Source organism: Lemur catta, chromosome 14, assembly GCF_020740605.2.
Source record: "Lemur catta isolate mLemCat1 chromosome 14, mLemCat1.pri, whole genome shotgun sequence".
NCBI classification, from domain to species: Eukaryota; Metazoa; Chordata; class Mammalia; order Primates; family Lemuridae; genus Lemur; species Lemur catta.
In genome coordinates this window covers 65709247-65731217 of record NC_059141.1, presented here as the reverse complement: position 1 = coordinate 65731217, position 21971 = coordinate 65709247, and the positions used below count along the sequence as shown (strand labels likewise).

The 21971-nt window shown below is 35.8% G+C and overlaps 1 protein-coding gene across 3 annotated transcripts in view; it reads left to right on the top strand.

The window, feature by feature from the left end:
- The window catches only part of PARG (poly(ADP-ribose) glycohydrolase), a 120066-nt gene that overhangs the window by 50849 nt on the left and 47246 nt on the right, over positions 1-21971 (top strand). For all 3 annotated transcript variants that reach the window (XM_045567977.1, XM_045567975.1, XM_045567978.1), the window contains exons 8-11: positions 3043-3135; positions 7390-7547; positions 17919-17998; positions 21740-21800. In XM_045567977.1, coding sequence (XP_045423933.1) covers positions 3043-3135; positions 7390-7547; positions 17919-17998; positions 21740-21800 — 392 coding nt within the window. The remainder of the gene's footprint in view (positions 1-3042; positions 3136-7389; positions 7548-17918; positions 17999-21739; positions 21801-21971) is intronic.

Genomic DNA, 21971 nt, shown 5'->3' with positions numbered 1-21971 from the left:
AAAATTATGAAACACTGACTAATATAGTTGTTAATATATGTAGAGGAAATACTGAATACATTTATCTTATAAATGGGAAGAGTAAAAGGATTTAAAGGAAGGTAAAGTCTCTGCACTTTACTGGAACTGGTAAAATGTTGACACCAGTAGTAAATGGTGAAAGTCATATATAAAGTAATGCTAGAGCAGCCACTTAAAAAAAAATCTATTCAAAGAGATGCAATGAAGAACACTCTAGATAAACAAAATTCTAAACCATGTTCAAGTAACCCACAAGGAAGAAGGGAAAAGAAAACAGATGAAAGAAATAAAATATTAAATAAGCATTTAAATATAAATGGCCTAAATTCATCTATGAAAAGTCAGATTTATGGAGTAGATTAACAAAATGACGTACTGTGCTATTTACAGCAAGTCATTGCAGAGAACAATATAGGCAGGCTGAGAGTAAAAGATAGCTTTATTTGTAATAGCCACAAAATGGAAACCACCAAAGTGTTTATCAGCAGATGAACAGCTAAACAGACTGTTATAGTCATAGTATGGAATACTACTCAGTAATGAAAAGGAATGAAGTACTGATACTTCCAACAACTGGAGTGGATCTTAAGGGCATTACACTGTGTGAAAACAGTCAATTTGAAAGGACACATACTATATTATTCTATGTATATAACATGACAAAATTATAGAGACGGAAAACAGATTAATGGTTGCTAGGCACTAGGGATGGTGAGAGGAAGGAAATTAAATGTGACTATAAATGGGTAGCACAAGATCTTTATTGTAGTGGACAGTTGCGTAACTTGATTATGGTGGTGGTTACACAAATGTACATGTGATAAAATAGCATAGAATAATATGCATTATATCATTTTCCTGGTTTTGATAGTGTGCTATAGTTATGTAAAATATAACCATTGAGGCAAACTGGATGAAGGTATACTGGACCTCTCTGTACTATTTTTGCAACATCCTGTGACTATGTAATTATTTCAAAATAAAAAGTTTTAAAAAGCAAAAAGATAAATTATAAGCAGGAAGAATTTGAATATTTTAAACAAATTCATTAATATATTTTATACATTTTCAGATATAGGAAAACAAGTATCTTTAGTGTGTACCTCTTAAATAGTAGAATGTCTTCTAAGAATTTATGATTTAAAAAAAATTTAGTTTTCATTTTTAACAGAGTTAAAGAGGCTTAACATGAAGAGGCAGCCATTTAACCACTCTACTGTTTACCTTCCTTTTTTTGTTGTTTAAATGTGTTGACTTCCTACTTCAGAAGATTAGGATTTAGCTGTTTTCACTTCCCCCACTACCACTGATAACAGGCCTTTTTTCTACACCCCGATTTTTTCACTGTAGTTGTCATAGTCATTTCAGTTATATCAATATTCAGGTTTTTTCAGTTGGATAGTATAAACACTTCATATCTGGGCTATCATTACTTTTCCTCTCTTGTACAACTTTTGTACAAGAAGAACAACTTTTTGTTTTCCCCAGAATTAATAATTGTCTTTGTTCACTTGCTTACTTTCCCATATACTGATGATTAATTGAATCCCAAACTCCCTGAATTGCAAATATCTTTCTGTTCATTCTGAATATCAGTTTACTCACTACCTTAATTTAAAGACAGAAGTAAATATAGGTTGGGTTTCAGAGCTTTGGTGTAAGGAAAATTCTTACTGTTAGAATTTACCGGCAAAACCAGAATGAATGTAAATTGTCTATGTTACTTTTTCTATTTACACACATACCTTGTCCAGCTGCAGATAAACTAATGGTTTTACCTTTATTTCAGTTAGCTCCTGATAGTCAAGAAAATCTGGAGGTATTTATGAAGAGTCTGTCTCCTCATTAATTCTAAATATTGGTCATATAGGGAAGTGGGGAGAGCTGTGGAGTAGAGACCAGAACACTTGGATTCTGGTCTAGTTGCTAATTTACTTCAATCTAGGATGATCATCTAACCTCTTGGCTCAGCTTTCTTTTCTCTGTAATCTTGACAAGATCAGACTGGATTATAACTGAGAAAAGGTCTCAGTTATTTGAGACCTTATATGATTTCAAGTAGATAAAAAGACAAAAATGGACCGTGACTGCCATCTTTGTTTTTTTTGTTTTTTTTTGTTTTTTTTTTGAGACAGAGTCTCACTCTGTTGCCCGGGCTAGAGTGAGTGCCGTGGCGTCAGCCTAGCTTACAGCAACCTCAAACTCCTGGTCTTAAGCGATCCTACTGTCTCAGCCTCCCGAGTAGCTGGGACTACAGGCATGCGCCACCATGCCCGGCTAATTTTTTCTATGTATATTTTTAGCTGTCCAAATCATTTCTTTCTATTTTTGGTAGAGACGGGGTCTCACTCTTGCTGAGGCTGGTCTCGAACTCCTGACCTTGAGCGATCCACCCGCCTCGGCCTCCCAGAGTGCTAGGATTACAGGCGTGAGCCACCACCCCCGGCCTATGCCATCTATTGTTGTACTTCAAATTATGATATGAGAATTGTGGTTTTAACTTCCCAAGGGTTCCTAGAAAAGAAAAATTCTAAAGCCGTAGGAAATCTCACTGTTTACTACCCAGTATGTTAGATTTGACCCATATAGTATGCTCTGAAATAATTAGTGTGGCTTTTGTGGTGATTTTTTAAAATTATAGACTGTTGAAGCTAGATGGGTCCTTGGGGACTTCTGAAAGAGGGTCGTCTAGCAGTTTTTAGTTGTAACCAGGGCAGAATGTACTACTTGTTATTTGCACGTTTTATTTAATTGTGAGTGTTGATGTGAGAGATATTTGATATTTGGGATACTTAATTTGTTTTCAGAGGGCATTAAGGGTAATTATATGCATTTGGAAGTGAATTTTTTAAGTTTGTTGGTATTCCTGTTGGTAACCTTTTTTACATGTGTTTGGTGATGATGATAATGTGCCTCCTTATGGGATTCTGTGAAAAGCAGATATGTAATTTAATAACAAACATTTATTCATTGGTTATTATTCACTGGTTAATATTATTTATATATTATATTGCTTTTCAGGTACTTGAAGAAGCAGAAGCTCAACATTTATATCAGTCCATTTTGCCAGATATGGTGAAAATTGCACTCTGTCTGCCAAATATTTGCACCCAGGTTAGTGGAATGTAACTTTGTCTCTAGCTTTCCTGAGACTCTAAATTGAATTTCCTTTAAACTCTAATGGCCCAGGTCAGAGAGAGAGAGAGAGAGAGAGAGAGCGAGAGAGAGAGCGAGAGAGAGAGAGATGGGAAACAGTTTTTGCCAAAGAGTATGGTAATTTTCCTATATTAAGGAAAAGGTTAGAGGCTGGAGCGAATTCTGCAAAAGGACATTAAAAATGCAGTATTCAATTTCTGAGTTTCAGTTTACACTGTTGAAGTTTGTTTACTCAGACTTTTCTTTTTACAAGATTGTTTAAACAATCTCTAACTTAAAAAAAATATAGACATTATTCAAAACATACTAATGGGTTTGGAATATTTTATTCTCAAAATAGCTTAATACTACCCACTCCTTCCTCACCTTCTTCAGAGTAATGTATTTTATAACAAATGAGTTCATGGCACTTTAACTTTTAAAAATAAAAGAAAGAATCTATTATTTCATTTTGTTTGGAGAGCATTACCTATATATTTCTATATAACAAATTACCTCAAAATTTAATGGCTTAACACAGTTAAACATTTATTATCTCACAGGTTCGGTTGGTCATGAATTCAGAAGCAGCTTAGCTAACTGAGTGGTTGTGGCCCAAGGTCTCTCTTGCTTGCAGCCAGGATGTCAGCAAGGGCTGCAGTCATCTGAACGCTAGACTAGGGCCGGAGGACCCACCTCTAAGTTGGCTCTCTCATGTAGTTGTTGACAAGAAGCCTCACCATGGGCCTCTCCATAGGCTGATTGGATGTCCTCATGACACAGTAGCTAACTTCCCCAGAGCAAGCAATCCAAGGGAGAGAGTAAAGAAGCTGCAGTGTCTTTTATGACCTGGTGTCCGAAGGCACCAGCATCGCTTCTGATGTTTCTGTTCATTTAGAAGCTAGTCACTAGGTCTAGCCCTACCCAAGGGGAGAGGAATTAGACTCCATCTCTTAAAGGGAGGAGTATCAAAAGAATTTGTAAGGATATTTTCCAGCCTCCAAAGAGGTTGTTTTGTTCTTCATCATTTTCTTCCTATGTTTCTCACAATAGTGGCTTGAATTTGCTTTTGTCTTTTATTTCTAGGGCCAGCCCCTCTTGCTGCATGGATGCTAGCCAGAGTTCTAACATTGTTGCTCCACAGGGTCCCTGCAGACATTTGGGTGAAACAATTTCTGAATGTGTGGGATGGTCCCAGTCATTGCAATATGTCATTGGGACACCTCAAAAATCACAAACACAGTCATTGGGGCAACCGAAAAAAACACCCAGGCATGTCCAAATGCCTACGTGGGGCTATGCCACCTTCCATTGAGAACCACTGAATGTTTTCCAACACGCCACATTTGTTAACATTTTACTGTGATGTTTCCAATTTTATATAACTTTGCTTTTGCTGCAGTAATGTATTGTGTCTGAAATGTTTTAGTCTTGGGTAGGTGAAATATTTTTTAAAACATGTCTTCTTGTTTCTATTGGAAGTTATTTGCTCAGTTATATTCCATGTTCATTCTTTTTTCTCTCTCTCATTTTCTTACTTAGTAAAATCTCTCACTACCTCCTAGTTCTGCCTGACTTTTACTTCTGTGTAGCCTTCCCTGCTTCTCCTAGCCAAGATTTATCCCTCTTGTAGCACTCAAATCATAATTAACATACTATTTTGTAATTCTTGTCACTACATATCTTCTACCATCAGATTATAGTCTCCTTCAAGGGAGATCCTGTTTATGTCTCTGGGTTTTGCGTGATGCTTAATTATTAATAAATGCTTTTTGAATTCAATGTGTAGTTTATAGTCAACAGTATTTGGCCTTTGGGTGTATATCAATCATCTTCTCTTCCACTTATGCATAGGAGAGAAAGCTTCCATATTTTATTTAATGAGAAAATTTTATTCAAAAGCATTTAAATTTGTGGGCTACAAGAAGTCATTTGGTCAAACCCAAATCAAACTCCTGGCTCCCCAGCCTTGTGTCTTGGCAAAGAACAACTTTCTTCTTTCATTAGCATATTAATAGAGAGCATCCTAATCCTGTGCTCTGCCCTCTACTGAAAAGTCAGCCTCTATTATGGAAGTTAGGATTTCAAGTTGAGATCAGGCCGGGCGCGGTGGCTCTCGCCTGTAATCCTAGCATTCTGGGAGGCCTAGGCGGGTGGATCGCTCGAGGTCAGGAGTTCGAGACCAGCCTGAGCAAGAGCGAGACTCCGTCTCTACTAAAAATAGAAAGAAATTATCTGGCCAACTAAAATATATATAGAAAAAAATTATCTGGGCATGGTGGCGCATGCCTGTAGTCCCAGCTACCCGGGAGGCTGAGGCAGTAGGATCGCTTGAGCCCAGGAGTTTGAGGTTGCTGTGAGCTAGGCTGACGCCACGGCACTCACTCTAGCCCGGGCAACAGAGTGAGACTCTGTCTCAAAAAAAAAAAAAAAAGTTGAGATCAAAATATGTCTTTTGGCAAATTAAATTATATATGTTGGTATTTAATATGTATCACATGAACATACTTGAGGCCAAATCTAAAAGGTAAATTTTAGTTTTATAAAAAGAAAATTGAAACAAATTTTGGATAGGAACTTTTTGAAATATCTTCGTTCATAGTGACCAACCAGCCTCTTATTTTGTCTAGCTGAGTGCTTGACGATAAGATTTACGTCTTCTCATTTCCCCAAATATGAGCATTTCTCCTCACCAAGAGAGCAGAAATTATTTTCTGTATTTAAAATTATAGTATTGGTTTCTATGGGGGACAAGAAATATTTGTGTTTAAAGTCCATTAAGACTAAAATATTTATCATTAATTTTTAAAATCATTTTTCTGAATAATTTGGTAAATGGTAATTCATTTCTCACTAAAACAAAGTAATAGTTTGCTTTCAACCATTGACACACTGTCACCTTTTCTAAACTCATTGCTGAGTGTGAATAAATATATAAGATGGAAAATGGAGATCAGTATGAGCTCTCTATTTCGTCTTTCTGAGAAAGGGTGATTGCTAAGGCCTTAAAGGAGGGAGAATTTTGGATGCCATAGTGAAAATAAATTCTTATCTTTCTCTCTCTCTTGTTTGTTTACCTTTGAATTTTTCCAAAAGAAATAGTTGAATTGCAAGTTTAACCTGTTCTTTTTCCTAGTAAATTCTTATTCTAACAACGATGTGTATTTCCTGATAATTAGAGAAAAGTTGGTTGTTACAGCATTGCAGTTTTGATTTGTGGTGCCTGCCTTTCCACGGGTTCATTTTGGGTGTTGATTCCTGAGGTATGGTCAGGACAGTGTTCTTCTAGGCATGCTTGTTTGAGATTAGTGCAGATGCCCAGCACTCTTAGTTCTGGGTCTTACTGAAAGGGAGAAGGAAAAGCATCTCTGAACATTACGTGGGAGCATTTTGAAACTTAATGGTAAGCTGATGAGTAAACTGATAGTTGGTCTTTGGTTTTATCAGCATGTCTTTAAAAAGATAGTTTAACATTTAAAATAGAATAAAACCCACTGAACACAGTACTCAGGTCCTGTGGATTATACTGACAATAAAAGGTCAGTGAATTTGGGTTTGGTACAACTAGAAGACATTTTAGACATAAAAGATTTGAAGGAAAAATGTCCTCCATCTTCTTTGACTTGGAATGTTTCATTATGTAAGAAATGCCTATCTTGTTACAAGTTATATATACATAACTCTGTGATGGTTTTTACATGTTCCATTAGTTGCTTTAATAAAGTTAGATTTCATCACATAAAGAAATTGTTGGTGTGAAGTATGATTCAGAATGAGAAGGAAAAGATTTATTAAATTATTTTCCTTAGATCATTTAGTTAGAATTAAGAAAAATTGTTCTGTCCAACAATTTTTAATGTAAATAAGAACAAAATTCAGTATAAGCAGTGTTGCATATTTCTGTTTCACCTTTGTTTTAATTTTTCATTACATGGGGAATGTGTTTTTATTTACTTGCTAAAGCAATCTTCTTTTTCACTAATAAGTGATGTTTTGTGTTCTCTTCACTATCATTGTTATTGATTAGAAATCTGCAGTTTGTCAAATAAGTACATTTTTCTAATCATGCTTGATAAACAGCCCTTGACTAACGGTATTGCTGATTTAAGGATTCAAGAGTGGCCTGAAATTATTCCTGCCTTGATTTAGCAAATGCAATTTGGTGCCTCTGCTTTCGAAATTGCTAAACTAATTATTGCTCTTCTCGTCTATATTTTTTGTTTCCTCTATCAGCCAATACCGCTCCTGAAACAGAAGATGAATCATTCCATCACAATGTCACAGGAACAGATTGCCAGTCTTTTAGCTAATGCTTTCTTCTGCACGTTTCCACGACGAAATGCTAAGATGAAATCGGAGTATTCTAGTTACCCAGACATTAACTTCAATCGGTATGTTTTCAGAGAACACCTCTTTAACAATGAAATAGAGAAAGGTGGAAGGAACCAATAATATTTTTTAAGTGATTTGCTATGGGCCAACCATTTTATATATAATTATCTAATTTAATCTTTGCAATAAAGTAAAGTGACATTTCTACCATTTTGCAGGCAGGGTGATTAAAGTTCACAGAGATTAAAGGACTTGATTGGGGTCCCAGAGCCAGTATGTCACAGAATTGAGGTTTCATCTCAGGCCTGTCTTACTCCAAGGCCCACGCTCTTCCCATCCTCTCAGATTGTCCTCTTTCTCTGAGTGCTATAGATTCCATGTGCCTCTTCAGTTTGTTTATTCACGGCAACATTTGTTGTGTTTATATTCCTTATATGCTGAAATAATGTTAAAGATGGGGCAAAAGTCCTCCTTTCATAAAGGTATTATAAAATGAGAGTATAAAGTCATGAGTTTATCTTATGAGACTTGAAAAATGTACTTGTTAAGATGAAAAGTGAAAGGTGACTTGGACTTTTTATCGACATGATTAATTTATCAGTGTAATATTTTTAAAAGGAAGACAAAGGAATGTTCAAATTATTTGACTAAATTAATATCTTATGAAGGTATTGATAAAGCTTTAAATTCCATTTTCCCAAATGACCACCCTATCATCTACAAAAACATTATAAGGGGATCTTTGTGGCAAATGAATATAATCCTCCTTGCCCATTCCCCGGGCCCTTATCCCCACCTCTATTTCTTTCTCCACTTGAGAATTATCTTTATGAGATCCGTAAATAGAATATGAGTTTTCTTCCCTAATGTCAGAGGCAAGACTTTAGAAAATTGCTGTAATATGTGCTCCTCTTTCCCAGTAGGTTGTGAGTAATGCCCTTCCCACCATCTCTAATCACCCCTGTCTTGCCTCTGACACTGGGCCAGTGTGGGCAGTGTGCGGAGAAGGAGATACTGTTACGGAGCAAACAAACAAAAACCACGATTGTTTGTCATACTGTTTTGGTCTTCAGAGTGGAATAGTGCAGTTAATACCGCTTACTTTAATTTTGTATTCTTTATGTAGTTTCTTTAAAAACTGTTTATTGTGAACTAATTTTAGACTTATGGAAAAGTTACAAAAATAGTACCAAGAATTCCTGTATAAAACTTAACCTGGCTTCACTTTATGTTAACATCTTACGTAACCATCGTAAAATGATCAAAACCAGTAAGTTAACATATAATACTATTAACTATACTCCTTATTTTAATTCTACCAGTTTTTCTACTCTTTTCTTTTGTTCTTTCTTTTTTTCTTTTTTTTTTTTTTTTTTAATATTTAGAGACAGGGTCTTGCTCTGTCATCCAGGCTGGAGTATAGTGACCTAATCATAGCTCATTATAACCGTGACCTCCTAGGCTCAAGCAATCCTCCCACCTCAGCCTCCAGAGTAGCTAGAACTACAGGTGCATGCCACCATGCTTGACTAATTAAAAAATATATATTTTTTAGAGACAGGGTCTTGCTATGTTGCCCAGGCTGGTCTCGAACTCCTGTCCTCAATCAGTCCTCCAGCTTCTGCCTCCCAAAGTGCTAGGGTTACAGGAGTAAGCCCCCTTGCCTGACCATGTGTCATTTTTTCTAACACAACTTATTTTATGTAGGCAGCATTTCTTCTAACTTTACGTGGCAGTGGAGATATGGATTCACATTTCTCTCCAGTGTCTTTAGAGTATCAGTCCCAAAGACTGCATTTTTAGCCTTGTGAAGTTATAGAATACTTCTCCCTCTTAAGATGAGAAAAATTCTAGAATTCAGCTGTTAGTACCTAATAAAAATTTTTAATGTAAAAGTAAGACATTTTGGTTCAGTTTTTTTTAGCAGATGAAAGTGTAACAGATGATTTTAATATAGAATCTCAGACTCATAATTCTAGGGTTATATTTTTAAAGCTCTCAAACTTGAAAATATCTATGAAAATCTTTGTTGTTATATATAGTTACTCTTCATTATCAACACTGGGGGTTGGAGGAGAGCAGCAAACAGTGTAAAATAAAGTCATCTGAGAGAATTTCTTTAAAACCTCAGTGTTGACAAACAGGATGGTATTTGTTTTATATTATATCCTCTTTGGTTGCATAAATACCAGTTGTAAGGGGCATGTTTTTAACCTGTTTTTCCAAATCTGTACAGTAACTAAGTTTATTTTAAGAGAATAGTATTTAGTCATTCAGTTTAGTTCAGATATACAGTGAGCAACTATAATATTCTCCACTGTGTTAAATGCCCTGGAGTTACAGAGAAAGGATGAGCCACTTTCTGAATTCTTACTTTTATGTAGTATTATCTCATTTTTAAACTTTACAACTGCCTGGGTGCCCTTCTCTCCTCCACATGGCTTTTATTCCTCCTTTACAACTCAGTTCACTTATCACTTTTTCTAGTGTCTCTGATTCTGCTAGAATAGGTTTGCTACTCCTCTGGGTTCCTACGGCAGCCTGTATATACCTCTATGTAAAAGAGAGGGGCATACTGTTACGACACTCTGTTAGAGAAGGATATAATTTAATAAAGAAAGATAACTTGTTTTGTTTTGGTTTTGGGTTTTTTGTTTTTGTTTTTTTTTTTTTTGAGATGGGGTCTTGCTATGTTGCCTAGGCTGGTCTCAAACTCCTGGGCTCAAGTAGTCCTCCTGCCTCAGCCGCCTGAGTAGCTGAGCATAACTTCCAGCATAACTTTTGAGTTAAGTACCAAAGAGTGAATAGGAATTTTTACCAAGGAGAAAAGGAGAGGTGATTGCATTCTAATTGTGGGGAGAGCATGTGCAAAAGTACTGTGGTGAGAACGAACTGACATGCCCAGGGACTGTGAGAAGATCAGTGTGGCTTCAGCACAGAATGAGAAGGAGAGGGGAGAGGCTGCAGAAGTAGATAGGGGCTGGATCATGCTATGCCCCCCTAGCCATCTGAAAGCAATGGGAAGCCATTGAAGGATGTGATTTGGGGGTAGGAGGATACTGGCACACATGCTCAGATTTACATTTTCAAGTTTATTTTCACTGTGATATGAGAATCCAGTGGAGAGAAGCCAGAGCACATGAGTTTACCAAGTTGGAGAGGCCGTTGCAATGTACCAGGAAAGAGAGGATGGTAGCTGGGATAGTGTAGTGGTGGGGACGGACGTGTGGAGACATTTGAAGGGGCAGTTAGTGTAAGGATGGCAGACTGGATTGGCCGATGGGCAGAAAGAGGCATCCAGGGTACTTCTTAGGTTTGTACAACCAGATGTGTGCCTTTAGTGCCCTCTACTTTTCCTACTGTACCACTTTCTCTAATTTGTTAAAATTGCTTATCTGTCCTGTTCTTTAAAATTGCTTATCTGTCCTGTTCTTGTTGTTTTCACAAAATCTTATGCGTTGCAGGTCTTCAGTAAATCCTTGTTAAATGAATGAAAATAAGTTTTACAGACATAACATCTGAGAAATTAAGTGACTTGTTTTGAGTTATGGAGCTGGTTTGGTGCAGAGTGCTAAGATTGTAATGTAGACCCTTTGTTCTCAGTCTCTTTTTTACTTTTCAAATTATATCTTATGCTTAGGAATTATGAGATGTTATTTGTAAGCCACATATAACAATAAACATAGTTTTTACCTTTGATTTCCTTAGTAATTCAGATCGGATTGAGAGAAAACAAAGAGCGTTGGTATTTGTAATTGCAGTGATGTAAAGAAACTATTTATTAAAAAAAACTATTAGTTATAATTTTTTTGCTTACATTATTATAAAAATAGACTCACCAGTAGTTAAGGGCTGTGTGTCTCTTACAGGTTTTCTTTTGTAATATAAAAAAGGAAATGGTCAAATTTTGTATGTAAGTAGAGAAATGGAAATTTAATTTTGTAGAAATATAATTGCCTGTTTGCATGAAGACTATTAGTTATACAACTAATAAGGATTCTCCCAAGAGTAAGTAGCTTTTCTGTGTATTTTGAATAAATGATTGGTTTGGTCTAGGATCTGTTGAATGCTATAAATTATAAAATTTCTAACCAAAATTCTGAAAACAATTCTAGTGGTTCTGGGGTTGTTTTTTTGCTTTTTCACTTTTCATACAAAGTAGCTCTAATTAATAATGCTTCAGAGTTGGTGTCTTAGTGGCCATTCACTGTTTCTGTGTAATAAGTAAGCAGCTAGTGTGTTTATCTGTGATAACCTATGATACCTTAGTTCAAGGCTTTCTCAGAAGATTGGTTTTTGTTTTTGTTTTTTTGATTTTAGTAAGAGCTGTGCATCCTCTTACTAAGTTAAGTTTGTATCAGAAAGCCTCTTCTGTAAAAGTTACTTTGAAAAACTTTATTATGGGCATTTTCAAGCATACTGGAAAATAAGGAAAACAGTATCCTGAACCCATGCTTTCATCACCCAGCCTCAATATTTACCAGTATTTTATTTGTTCTTTTTTTACCTGTCCACCCCATTTTTTTTTACTAGAACATGTTAAAGCTAATTCCAGACATTGCATTTCTTTAAGAATTCGGTATTTAAACTATTCACAGATACCATATTCCTAATTCTTGGTTAAATATATATAGGCTTTTTGTCCGAAAAGCTGGAGGCTTTCTGTGGATAACTGTATATAAAATATCTTCTCCATCAGTAAACCAAGGAAAACTGCAAGAAAGGGAAAAGGCTAAGCGTGATTAGAATTAGGTAGCTTTTAACAAGAAATAAAAAATTGTACATAAAATTCAATCTCAATTATGTTAAAATATCTGTATCTATTACTATACTTTTGTGTTGACATTCATGCATATGATGAATATGAGTATAGAAAATGAGTCCAAGTATGATAACCATTGGGTGGTAAGATATACACAACACATTTGTCACTTTTACTTTTTCCTTTTCTATATTTTTCAAATTATTTACAAATGAGCATATATTACCTTTATATTCAGAAGAAAAAAGTTACTTAAGAGGAGGAACAAGTTGCCATCAGAATTTGAGCAGAAGGCAAAGTGAATAAAAAGAGTGGATGACTTTTGTAACTTGTTTTTGAGGGTGGAATCCCAGATTTTTTTGAGGCTTTTCCAAAAAACTAGTGTGGATAACTTCTTCTCAATTACACCTACATAGACACATAGTCGTCTCTACTTCACCCTAACTTATCTATTCCGCATGTAGAAGAAATGAAATCCAGAATCCTCAGGGTGGCGAGGGAGCTCACCATGCCGCCAGCCTTCATTCTTCAACAGTAAAGACCCACAGGTGCCAGCCAGATGACTGACGGGAAGTCGTCAAGAAGTCTTGGGAAGGCTTGGCTTTGGTGACTTCCAATTTCTTGTTGCCAATTACCCAAATTTATATTAATTTTTATATATGTTTTATTTTTAAAAGATTTTTGTTTTTCAGCTAAACTTCTGACTAGGGAACTCTGGGCTTCTTGGTAATGGTGAGTTTATCTTTTTCATTGTACATAGTCATTTATCCTGAGGACCCAGCTGGTTGACTCTTGAGTGTCAGTGTGTTAGGCTTGATGAGAAACAAGGCTGGGCCATTTTTCTTAATGAAAGGAGTATGAATTAGAACAATGCAAGTGCTTTATGTAAATGAATGTTGATTTTTTTGCTGAGTATTATGTAATGTTGTATTTTAGCCCATTGGGTACCTTGGCTAAAATTTCATTATCTAAAATTTTTTTACATAACCTTCACATCAGCATCATAAATTACATATTGATTAGGTATTGTTCTCATATGTCAGATGAGGAGAGGTTTAGAGAGGGTTAACCAAGTTAACACAGTAACTGGTAGACTTGGAATTCAAACTAGAAACTTTGTCCCTTAACCAGTCGGCTACCCAGTCTTCCTTTGAATGAACTGAGTTAATACTTCTTACCTCATAGCTAGTCAGAATTAGAATGATTCTTAGACATAAATCTTGATCTATTAAATGAATTAAAGCCATTGTTAAGTCTGAGTTCAGAGTGACTATGAAGGAAGGATTTAAGCCTGAAGTAAATAGCATTCTCACCAAGTAAGGGATTAAGTAGGTGTTGAGGATTTGAAGTTGAAGGTTTGAAACCAAGTGTATTCTTGTCTTCCTGGCTGATGGATGTTCTTTTGGATACAGAACATTGAGAATGAATTAAGGCAGGTCAGCCTGTGATCGTCTCTGCAGCTGTTGTACGGGATCCTCAGCACCCAGGATGTCTGCACAGCCACTCACTGTGGGGTGGTGTGTGTTTCAATGAGCATAAGCCAGCAAACAGTGGGGACGATGAATGTACGTGACCACTGATGCTGTCTCTTGACTGCTCACTTTGATTTTATCTATGTAAGTTTCTAGGCGGGGAAGCTGCTTTACCAATAAGGTTCAGGAAGAGTAAATGACTGTCGGCAGAACTGGAACTGGAACACCGTCTTCTACTCAAACTCGGTGCTCTTCCATTGTGTCTTATGTGGGTAAAATGCTCTAGAGCACTCCAGAAGTGGAAAACAACTGCAAGTTCCCATCTTTCACATAGCTTCTGAATGATCAAGTACTTAACTTGGATAAGCCATTTTGTAAGCTGATTATGTAGCATTTTGTTGTCATGTTTCCTTTTTTTGCATAGTTTCTATTTATGATTATAGTTTCTGGCAGTGGGGAGTTTTGAGTGTGTGAGTGAGTATATTTAATCTCAAAAGAGGTATGGCTAGCTAGTTGAATAAGAAAAATGGTAAGAGTATGTAGTGGGAGGCTGACGTCAATAAATTGAATCAGTCTTCTCTTTTTTATTTATTGCTGTATTCTTCCAGTCCTGCTTAGTTATGTTAAATACCCCTGACCTTTTCCCCTGCTTGCCTTTCAGGGCCTAAACATTCATATAAAGGCTTCCAATGTGATTAGCATTGATGCCTCTGAGATTGCATGGAAACTAGATGGTCAGAGATAAATTGTGAGCCTTTGCATTGGTCAGCCCAGAAGGCTTTTACATCTGCCTTTTCCCTGGATTGAAAATGCTGCTGAGGCCATATGGCAGAGTGCCTCATAGAAGAGCCAGGAATGACATTCTGGCTGAGTTCCGGATTATCACTTGCTTTTATTTTAAAGTGGAGGTTATAGTGCTTTGTGCTTGATTTACTGTATACTAATGAGATTAATCCTTACTTGAAATGGCATGGGGGGTTGTGTGTGTGTCTAGAATCGAATTCCAGTAATGTTATCAATATTCCATTCAGGGAAAGATTTTATTAAACTATGTTTCTCTTTATAAGTATGGAAAGAAAAACATCAGTTAATAAGTATCTGACCCTTGATTGACTTCTTCCCTTGAAAATACAAATAGTTTTGCTTAGAACAAAGAGAGGTTGCCTGACTGGCTTTTTCTGTTTGCTTTCTTTAATCTGTAATTATAATTCAATTAAATGCCAAAATGTCTTCCCTACATGCAGAGGGGTTATTATAGCCTGGTTTATGTGCATATTGATATGCACACTGCTGTCTCAAAATATGTCTTCAAATGTACATACTCAGGACCTGAAAAATCTAAATTAAAAAAGAAAGATATTGGAAAGTTAAAAAAAAATGAGATGATGCTTAATTACTATGAGTTCTCACTCTCTGAGCCTCTGTCTCTGTGTCTTTCTTAGTCTTTCTGTGTGCCTGTCTCTCATGCCCTCCCTCTGTTTCCAGCTCCATTTCTGTCAGCCTCTATCTTCCCTGCCCCACCTTTCTGTGCTCCCACCCTTTTCTTGGGCTCTATCCTTCTTAGTCCCTTTGTCTACTCCTGTATCCCCCAACAGTGTCCCGCAGATTGACCATCACTTTTGTGATAACTTTCATTCATGCTCTTTCCCTGTGTATTTCTGTTATTCTTACTGGCTTCCATGCCAGAATAATTTACTTTATTTGAGTGGCTATACATATTACTTTAAAATTTTACAACAGCCAAGTCTGAGAATTGTCACAAGGGTTTTAAACTTGCTTTATCTCCCTAACTTTATCTCCACTTCTACCGCCTCCCCCACAACACTCCCCTCACTTTCTTTCTCTTTCAGAAGATGGGAAAGCATATTTGGTTACACAGTGATCTGAAATTAGGCTTGCAGCAACAAATAAACAGCATTGAGATTCTGCTTATTTGTACCTTTAAGGTTTGGACCTGCAGAATAAGCAATGGTGCTCATTTGTAGTGGGTGATAATAACAGCCATTTAATCTTCCAGGAAAGTCTGTATTGCCAGGATAATAAATCTGTAGTCCCAAGAGGCTCCCAAAAGTAATAATTTGTCATCGTGGTTATGAAATACGTGAACTTCTATGTGATTTTACAAACAGATGACCACATATAGAAGCTAGGGATACTTTTTTTTTCTATGTTTTGGGGAATTATTTCTTAAGGGCAACAGCCATTTTCTCCTCACTATGCAATAGTTCTATTGAAGAAGAACTTTTCTCCCGTAATTGAATTGTATAATATTATCAATTCATCTCTAGAAAAAGGTGGTGGCTGTTTTCATATTCATATTGCTTCCCTCTGCTAAGTACTGAGCCTAGAAAGGGATTTTGCTATGGTGCCCAAGGTATTCATTTAGTAAATCATATTTATTGATATAGGATGTTTAATTAAACTGCCAAGTAGCTTCTTCATTTTGACTATCATTTTGATTTAAATAAACTATATTCGGGTTGACATATTGCAGAAGAAATCAAGCTGAAACCTGCACTCTCAAAGAGCCTTTCTTTCATTTGGGAGATTACAAGAGTATATGTGTTAAATAATTTAGAAAGATAAGTTCTTTTGAATGAGTAAAAATTATCACAGGTACTCTTAAATTATTTTTGAAAAAAGATTAGATTTTAGATTTGGTTAAAATACTATCCTACTTTAGTGTTCTTTTTAGGAAATAAGTATTGAAAAATTTTAAGAAATAAATACATAAATTGTTTTTACAGAAGTTAACCCTGAATACAGATTTCAGATCATTAAAAACAGAATCACTTGAAACCTGCATTTCCTTCCCTTTTCCTAATTTATTTCAGTCGCTTAGTAGGATTTTCTCATGGAATTAACTGTCCCCTCTCTGCAAAGTTACATAAGCTTGTTCCTCTAATCATGAAAAATGTTACCTATTCCAGCACTTATTAAAGTGGACTTTTACTTGAAGGATTTCTGGTTTTAAAGTCAGAGTACATGACTAGAGGCAGATGAATAGTACCTCATCATTTATAGCCACTGAATCTCTATAGTTTTTAAATGCCTTTGGAAAGCTAGATCTTGAGCCCAAAAGCATGCTTTTGTGTTAGAAATCTTTTAGTGAACTACTTGCTCAGGTCATATGCTTCCAAAGCCCTGCTTTCCTTTCCTCAGGATGAATTGAATTATATGTTACCAATAACAATGCCACATCGTTTCAGAGAAAATTGAATTAAATAATGCTAGTCCAGGTTGCTGGAAACTAGATGACAAAGGGTAAGCACTGCTTTGGTTACCATCCCAAAGGTCTGTATTAGTCAGCTCAAGTTGCCATAACAAAATACTGTGGAGTCCAGGTGACTTAAACAACAGAAATTCATTTTCTCACAGTTCTGGAGACTAGAAATCCCAGATCAAGGTGCTGCCAATTGGGTTCCTGGTGAGGGCTCTCTTCCTGGTTTGTAGACTGCTGCCTTCTCGCTGTGTTCTCACATGTCAGAGAGATAGAGCGAGTTCTGGTGTCTCTTCCTCTTATCAGGACACCAGTCCTATCAGATTAGGGCCCCACCCTTGTGACCTTATTTAACCTTTACCACCTCCTCACAGGCCCTATCTCTAATTTCAGCTGCGCTGGGGATTAGGGCTTCCCAAATTTTGGGAAGACACAGATATTTAGTCCATAATAGAATCTGTTTGTCTGATTACCAAGGACTGCTCAGTCCCCAGCATCCCCTGTCATACCTGCCTGTGTCTCTTCCCCAGTCCTCCCCACCACAAACACTCAGATGTGGATTTTTTTTTTCAGATGCCGTTTTTGTTCAGTTATTTAACTACCTAATAACATTATGAATTATAAATCATATTTGCATTTGGGAAAGTAGCTATGCATTAACTGACTGACCCTAATTGACTTTGGGGGACTAGATGGTGCCTTCTCCTTGGAGGAAGATGGATTGGAGAAACGTGGAAGGTAGCAAGTGCCGTCCGACTTGAACAGCTTTGAAGAAGCCTGGTTCTAGTTAGTTTCAGTCCTCATCACATGCCATTTGAATCCAAACCAGTTTTCCAGTTCTTTGTCATTACAGAATTGCCTTGGAGAAAAATTATTTCTTTTTGTTACTTGGTAGCAATATAGATTTACTGTTTTGTGAGCCATTAAGGCATTTAAAATCATCCTTTTCCCTCTTTTTGTTTTTGGTCTCTTTCAGGTTGTTTGAAGGACGTTCATCAAGGAAACCAGAGAAACTTAAAACTCTCTTCTGCTACTTTAGAAGAGTCACAGAGAAAAGTAAATTCCTTTCATTCTTACTGTAATTCTTCTTGCTGATGGGAATAGTTCAAATCAAGTGATATGTGAGGAACATTTTGAGTTTAAAGTAAACCTTCCTGCCCAAATCACATTGAAACAGTAATAATTTGATATTATAACCTATATTTTATGCATATGTTGTATATATACATAAATGTGTGCTATGAACGTGTGTGGGGGTTTTATATACCCTGAAATCAGACCCATATTCTCTTAAAGCTGCAATATATATCAAAGGGTCTTCATGAATGAAAACAGTAAATTATACTTTCAAATGAAAGTATATTGACCAGGAAATACATTTTAGATGTTCTTTATTTAAAGAAGTATTTAAATTTGCATAGGTCAACTAATGCGTTATTTTCCTACCCATTCCTCTCTTTTGTATCCTTCTAAGCCCTTTGTAAAGTTCCTATGAAACTGTGTTGTACTGTTTACCTGTCTGTCTTCCTTTGTTGGACCTTAACCATCTTCCTTCCCCAGACCTAATAACAGCACCTGAGGCAATAGTAGTAAAGGTCTAAGAAATGCTGGTCATGACCAGCTGATAACAGACTAGTTGGTATTACTACCCGTATCTCAGGAGCTGAATGGTCAAGTTTCTTAACATCTCTAAGCTTCAGTTTTATCATCTGTGAAATAAAATAATAATGATAATTACCTCATGTGGTAGGTATAGATATTAAACAAGAAGATATATACATAATAAATGTTTGCTATTATCAGTGGGTAGCAAAGGCTACCCACTGATTTTAAAGGAAACCACCTGAAAAATTTCCTTGTGCTAAGTAGGTCAGGTCAGCCTGGTCAAGTGAAATGAATTCTTTTCAGTTCTAGTCATCCAGCTGTGGGATTGTCTTAAAACATGTCCTTGAATCATTTTAAGGCTATTTTTCTCGTATTTTTCTTTTAATCTTCTTGTGTTGCAGTGTACTTGGCATCTTCCCCCTTGAGTGTACTGCTGTTGGACATTGTTAAATTTTTGGAAAGAAATCAATTATCAGGAGTTTGGTATTTAAAGGAAAATTATATGCTTTTTTGATAGGGGATTATTTATCTCTTAGCTTATTGAATTTCAGTTTTGTGTCCTGTACTGAATGAAATGTTAAAAAGAAAATGCAGAGTCATTCAGGCTTATGAGGCATAAAATCAAATTAGAATTTATGATTTGTTAAAGAGATGACACTTTTTTCTTTTTGGCTATTCTAGATCTAAATAGAATTATTATAACTAAGCAATTCAGAGTTTACTTTTTTGTCTTGGGAGTCTGATCATGTATATCTTCTTTGAAAGCTAACTTGGCTTTCTAAGTTTTTAGGATTTCAAATACTTCGAAGAAAAAGCTAAAAGTTTGTTTTTTCAACCACAAATGCATAAGCCGTTATAAATATTGGGAATTAGATTGAAGAAATAAATTGTAATTAGACATTTTATTTTCTGGCTTTTTCACTATATGTGGTAGTTTAGTTCTTTGTAGAAATATAGTACAACATTGCTTTAAGTTTTCATGATGTGGAGCTAACAACTTACGGAGGAATACCAAAAGGAATAAAAGAGGTTTGCAGTTTAATGATTAGTTGTGTGGAAGTTCTGGAGTCTATTAACTAGAGACTTCAAAAACTTATTTTAAGTGCCATATTTCAGCAAATCTGAGATGTCATAGATGGTAAAATGTGCTATTACATTACATACCTGTAAGAAAGAAAAAACACTTGGGACAGGAAGTCTAATAGGAAACCTTTTGCACAAAGCTGGTCCACAAAGGTCTGTATCCTTAGTGTAAGGATAAATGACAAATTAACCTGGCTAGAAAGAAAAGAGACAATAACAATAAAGAAACTGGCAAGTCTTAACCTTGACACTGAATAGAGCAAGGGGGAAAAATCTCTGAGAATGTGGACCACAAACCCCAAGTTTCAGATCTGGAGTCATACCACCAGCATGGTCACAAAGACCTGCAACAGAGGATTTAATCCAGACGGTCTCAGGTCGGTTGTGCTCCCAGATGACAGCAGAGGCAGAGTCACATCTTCTCTGGCAAAATTCAACTTGAATCTAGAACTCATGGCAAGATACCTGCATTACAAAAGTTGTATTCTAGTTTCAGAAATTTAATATGTGAAAAAAAACATGCTTTTTAGAATTGGTAAAATATAATTTTAGGACCAACTTTTCAGTGCTGTTAAACATCTGTATTTTATATTTGTGATGAGGATCTTGAGAGTAAAAGATTTTAAAGAGTCTTCTGAATTAAATTGTTTTTGATATAGTTTAAGATAAAGTATTGCATAGATAAAATATTTAAAAATTGATGATCCATATGTAGTATATATTATGATTTTATTGCGGGAAGTATTTGATTAACCAGAGTACCCTGTTCTGAGGTGAGAGGTGCCTTCTTTTGGAAGAGAGCTAACAGACATGTTCTCAAGGCATTTTTGTTAATAATTATATCTAAAAAACCATCTTCTTCTGCCTTTTCTCTTGCTTTGACAATAGTGTTTATGAATTTCTCCTGGTCTCTGTTAATATATATGAAGGACATTTAGTGTTCTTACTTCTCTGCTCAGTTACTGAATGATGAGATAGACTTTAGTTTCCTGTTAATAGAGTTGCTTCTCTAATATTTGAATTGTTTGACCTCTTACTTGTGGTTTTAAATATGCTATTTATTTGTCTTGAGGTTAGATATCTAAAGAACATTTTAAGGCTCATGTTAACGAAAATATTTGTTTTCTACAACTGCTCCAGATGATTTTTGAGTTGTTACTGCCTGTGACTGACAGAAAAGAAATGTGGAATTGTCCATTGGAATGAAATGATTGCCAGGCTTTCATTGGGCTTTACACCATCATCACTAATAATTCCTGACATCTCTCTCTTTGCTTAAAACCTTTTTTCATTTTTATTTTTTTAACAGAAGAAAACAGAAATGGCATGGCCTTTTTAGTTCTTTGATTTGAATCAGACAGATTACTTCTGGCCAGCTGATTTATTGTTTAAAGCTTTTGCCACTAGCTTAAAAAAAACTAAATTAAAAAAAAAAAACTTACCCTCTAAAATTATTGACTGCATTAATAGTGTTTCATTTTGATCCTCTCAAATCTCTTGCTTGTTGAAAAATGTGTCGTCTTTCTTTTCTAAACTCTAAAACACAGTAATTCCTCCTCTAGCCAAGCTGCCTACTAATAAGGGGAGCGATCATCTAAGCTGTGCTAACTCTAAAGGACATGCCATTGATTTCCTTTTTTAATCTTAGACATTTTACTTGACCGCAGAGCACATAAATGTGTATTTGTTCACCAGTCTTTAAGTGTAGGGGTAAGGCTTTTCTTTGTAAAGGACCTACAAATTGGAATTCAGTTTTGTCTTTATTGCATAAGCTGTACCAAGTATGCATCCTTTTTAATAAAAAGTATTATATATGCAGTTTTAAAAACTTCAGGAAGTATTAGCACTCAGATCCTACTGTTATGCTGTTATTTGTATAGTTTTGTTCAGTGAGGTCTTCTTTTATAGGAGTTCCTAATGAAAGGATAGTATTATTTTAAATCAATATTTTGTTGTATTCCAGCATTAGGGTTGGTATTTCCCAATTTTATAACTTAACGTAATTCATTTTATAGCCATTGTTAGACCCATTCTTTTACTGAATGTGTATATAATCTTTTCAAAATTGAAACTTATTTTGGGTGCGTTTTTCTTTTATTGCTTTTGTAGAACCTACTGGGTTGGTGACATTTACAAGACAGAGTCTTGAAGATTTTCCAGAATGGGAAAGGTAATAATAATAATAAAAATAATCTCAGACCCTTAAAATTAGGACTCTTTACCACGAGAAGATTCTGTTTCACAGCCCCTGCACAGATGGTTTCCCAGCCTCTAATTGCTCTAGTGCCAGGAAGTTTCTTCTCACAAATGATCCATTGATAGCTCTCGTTGTTAGAAAGGT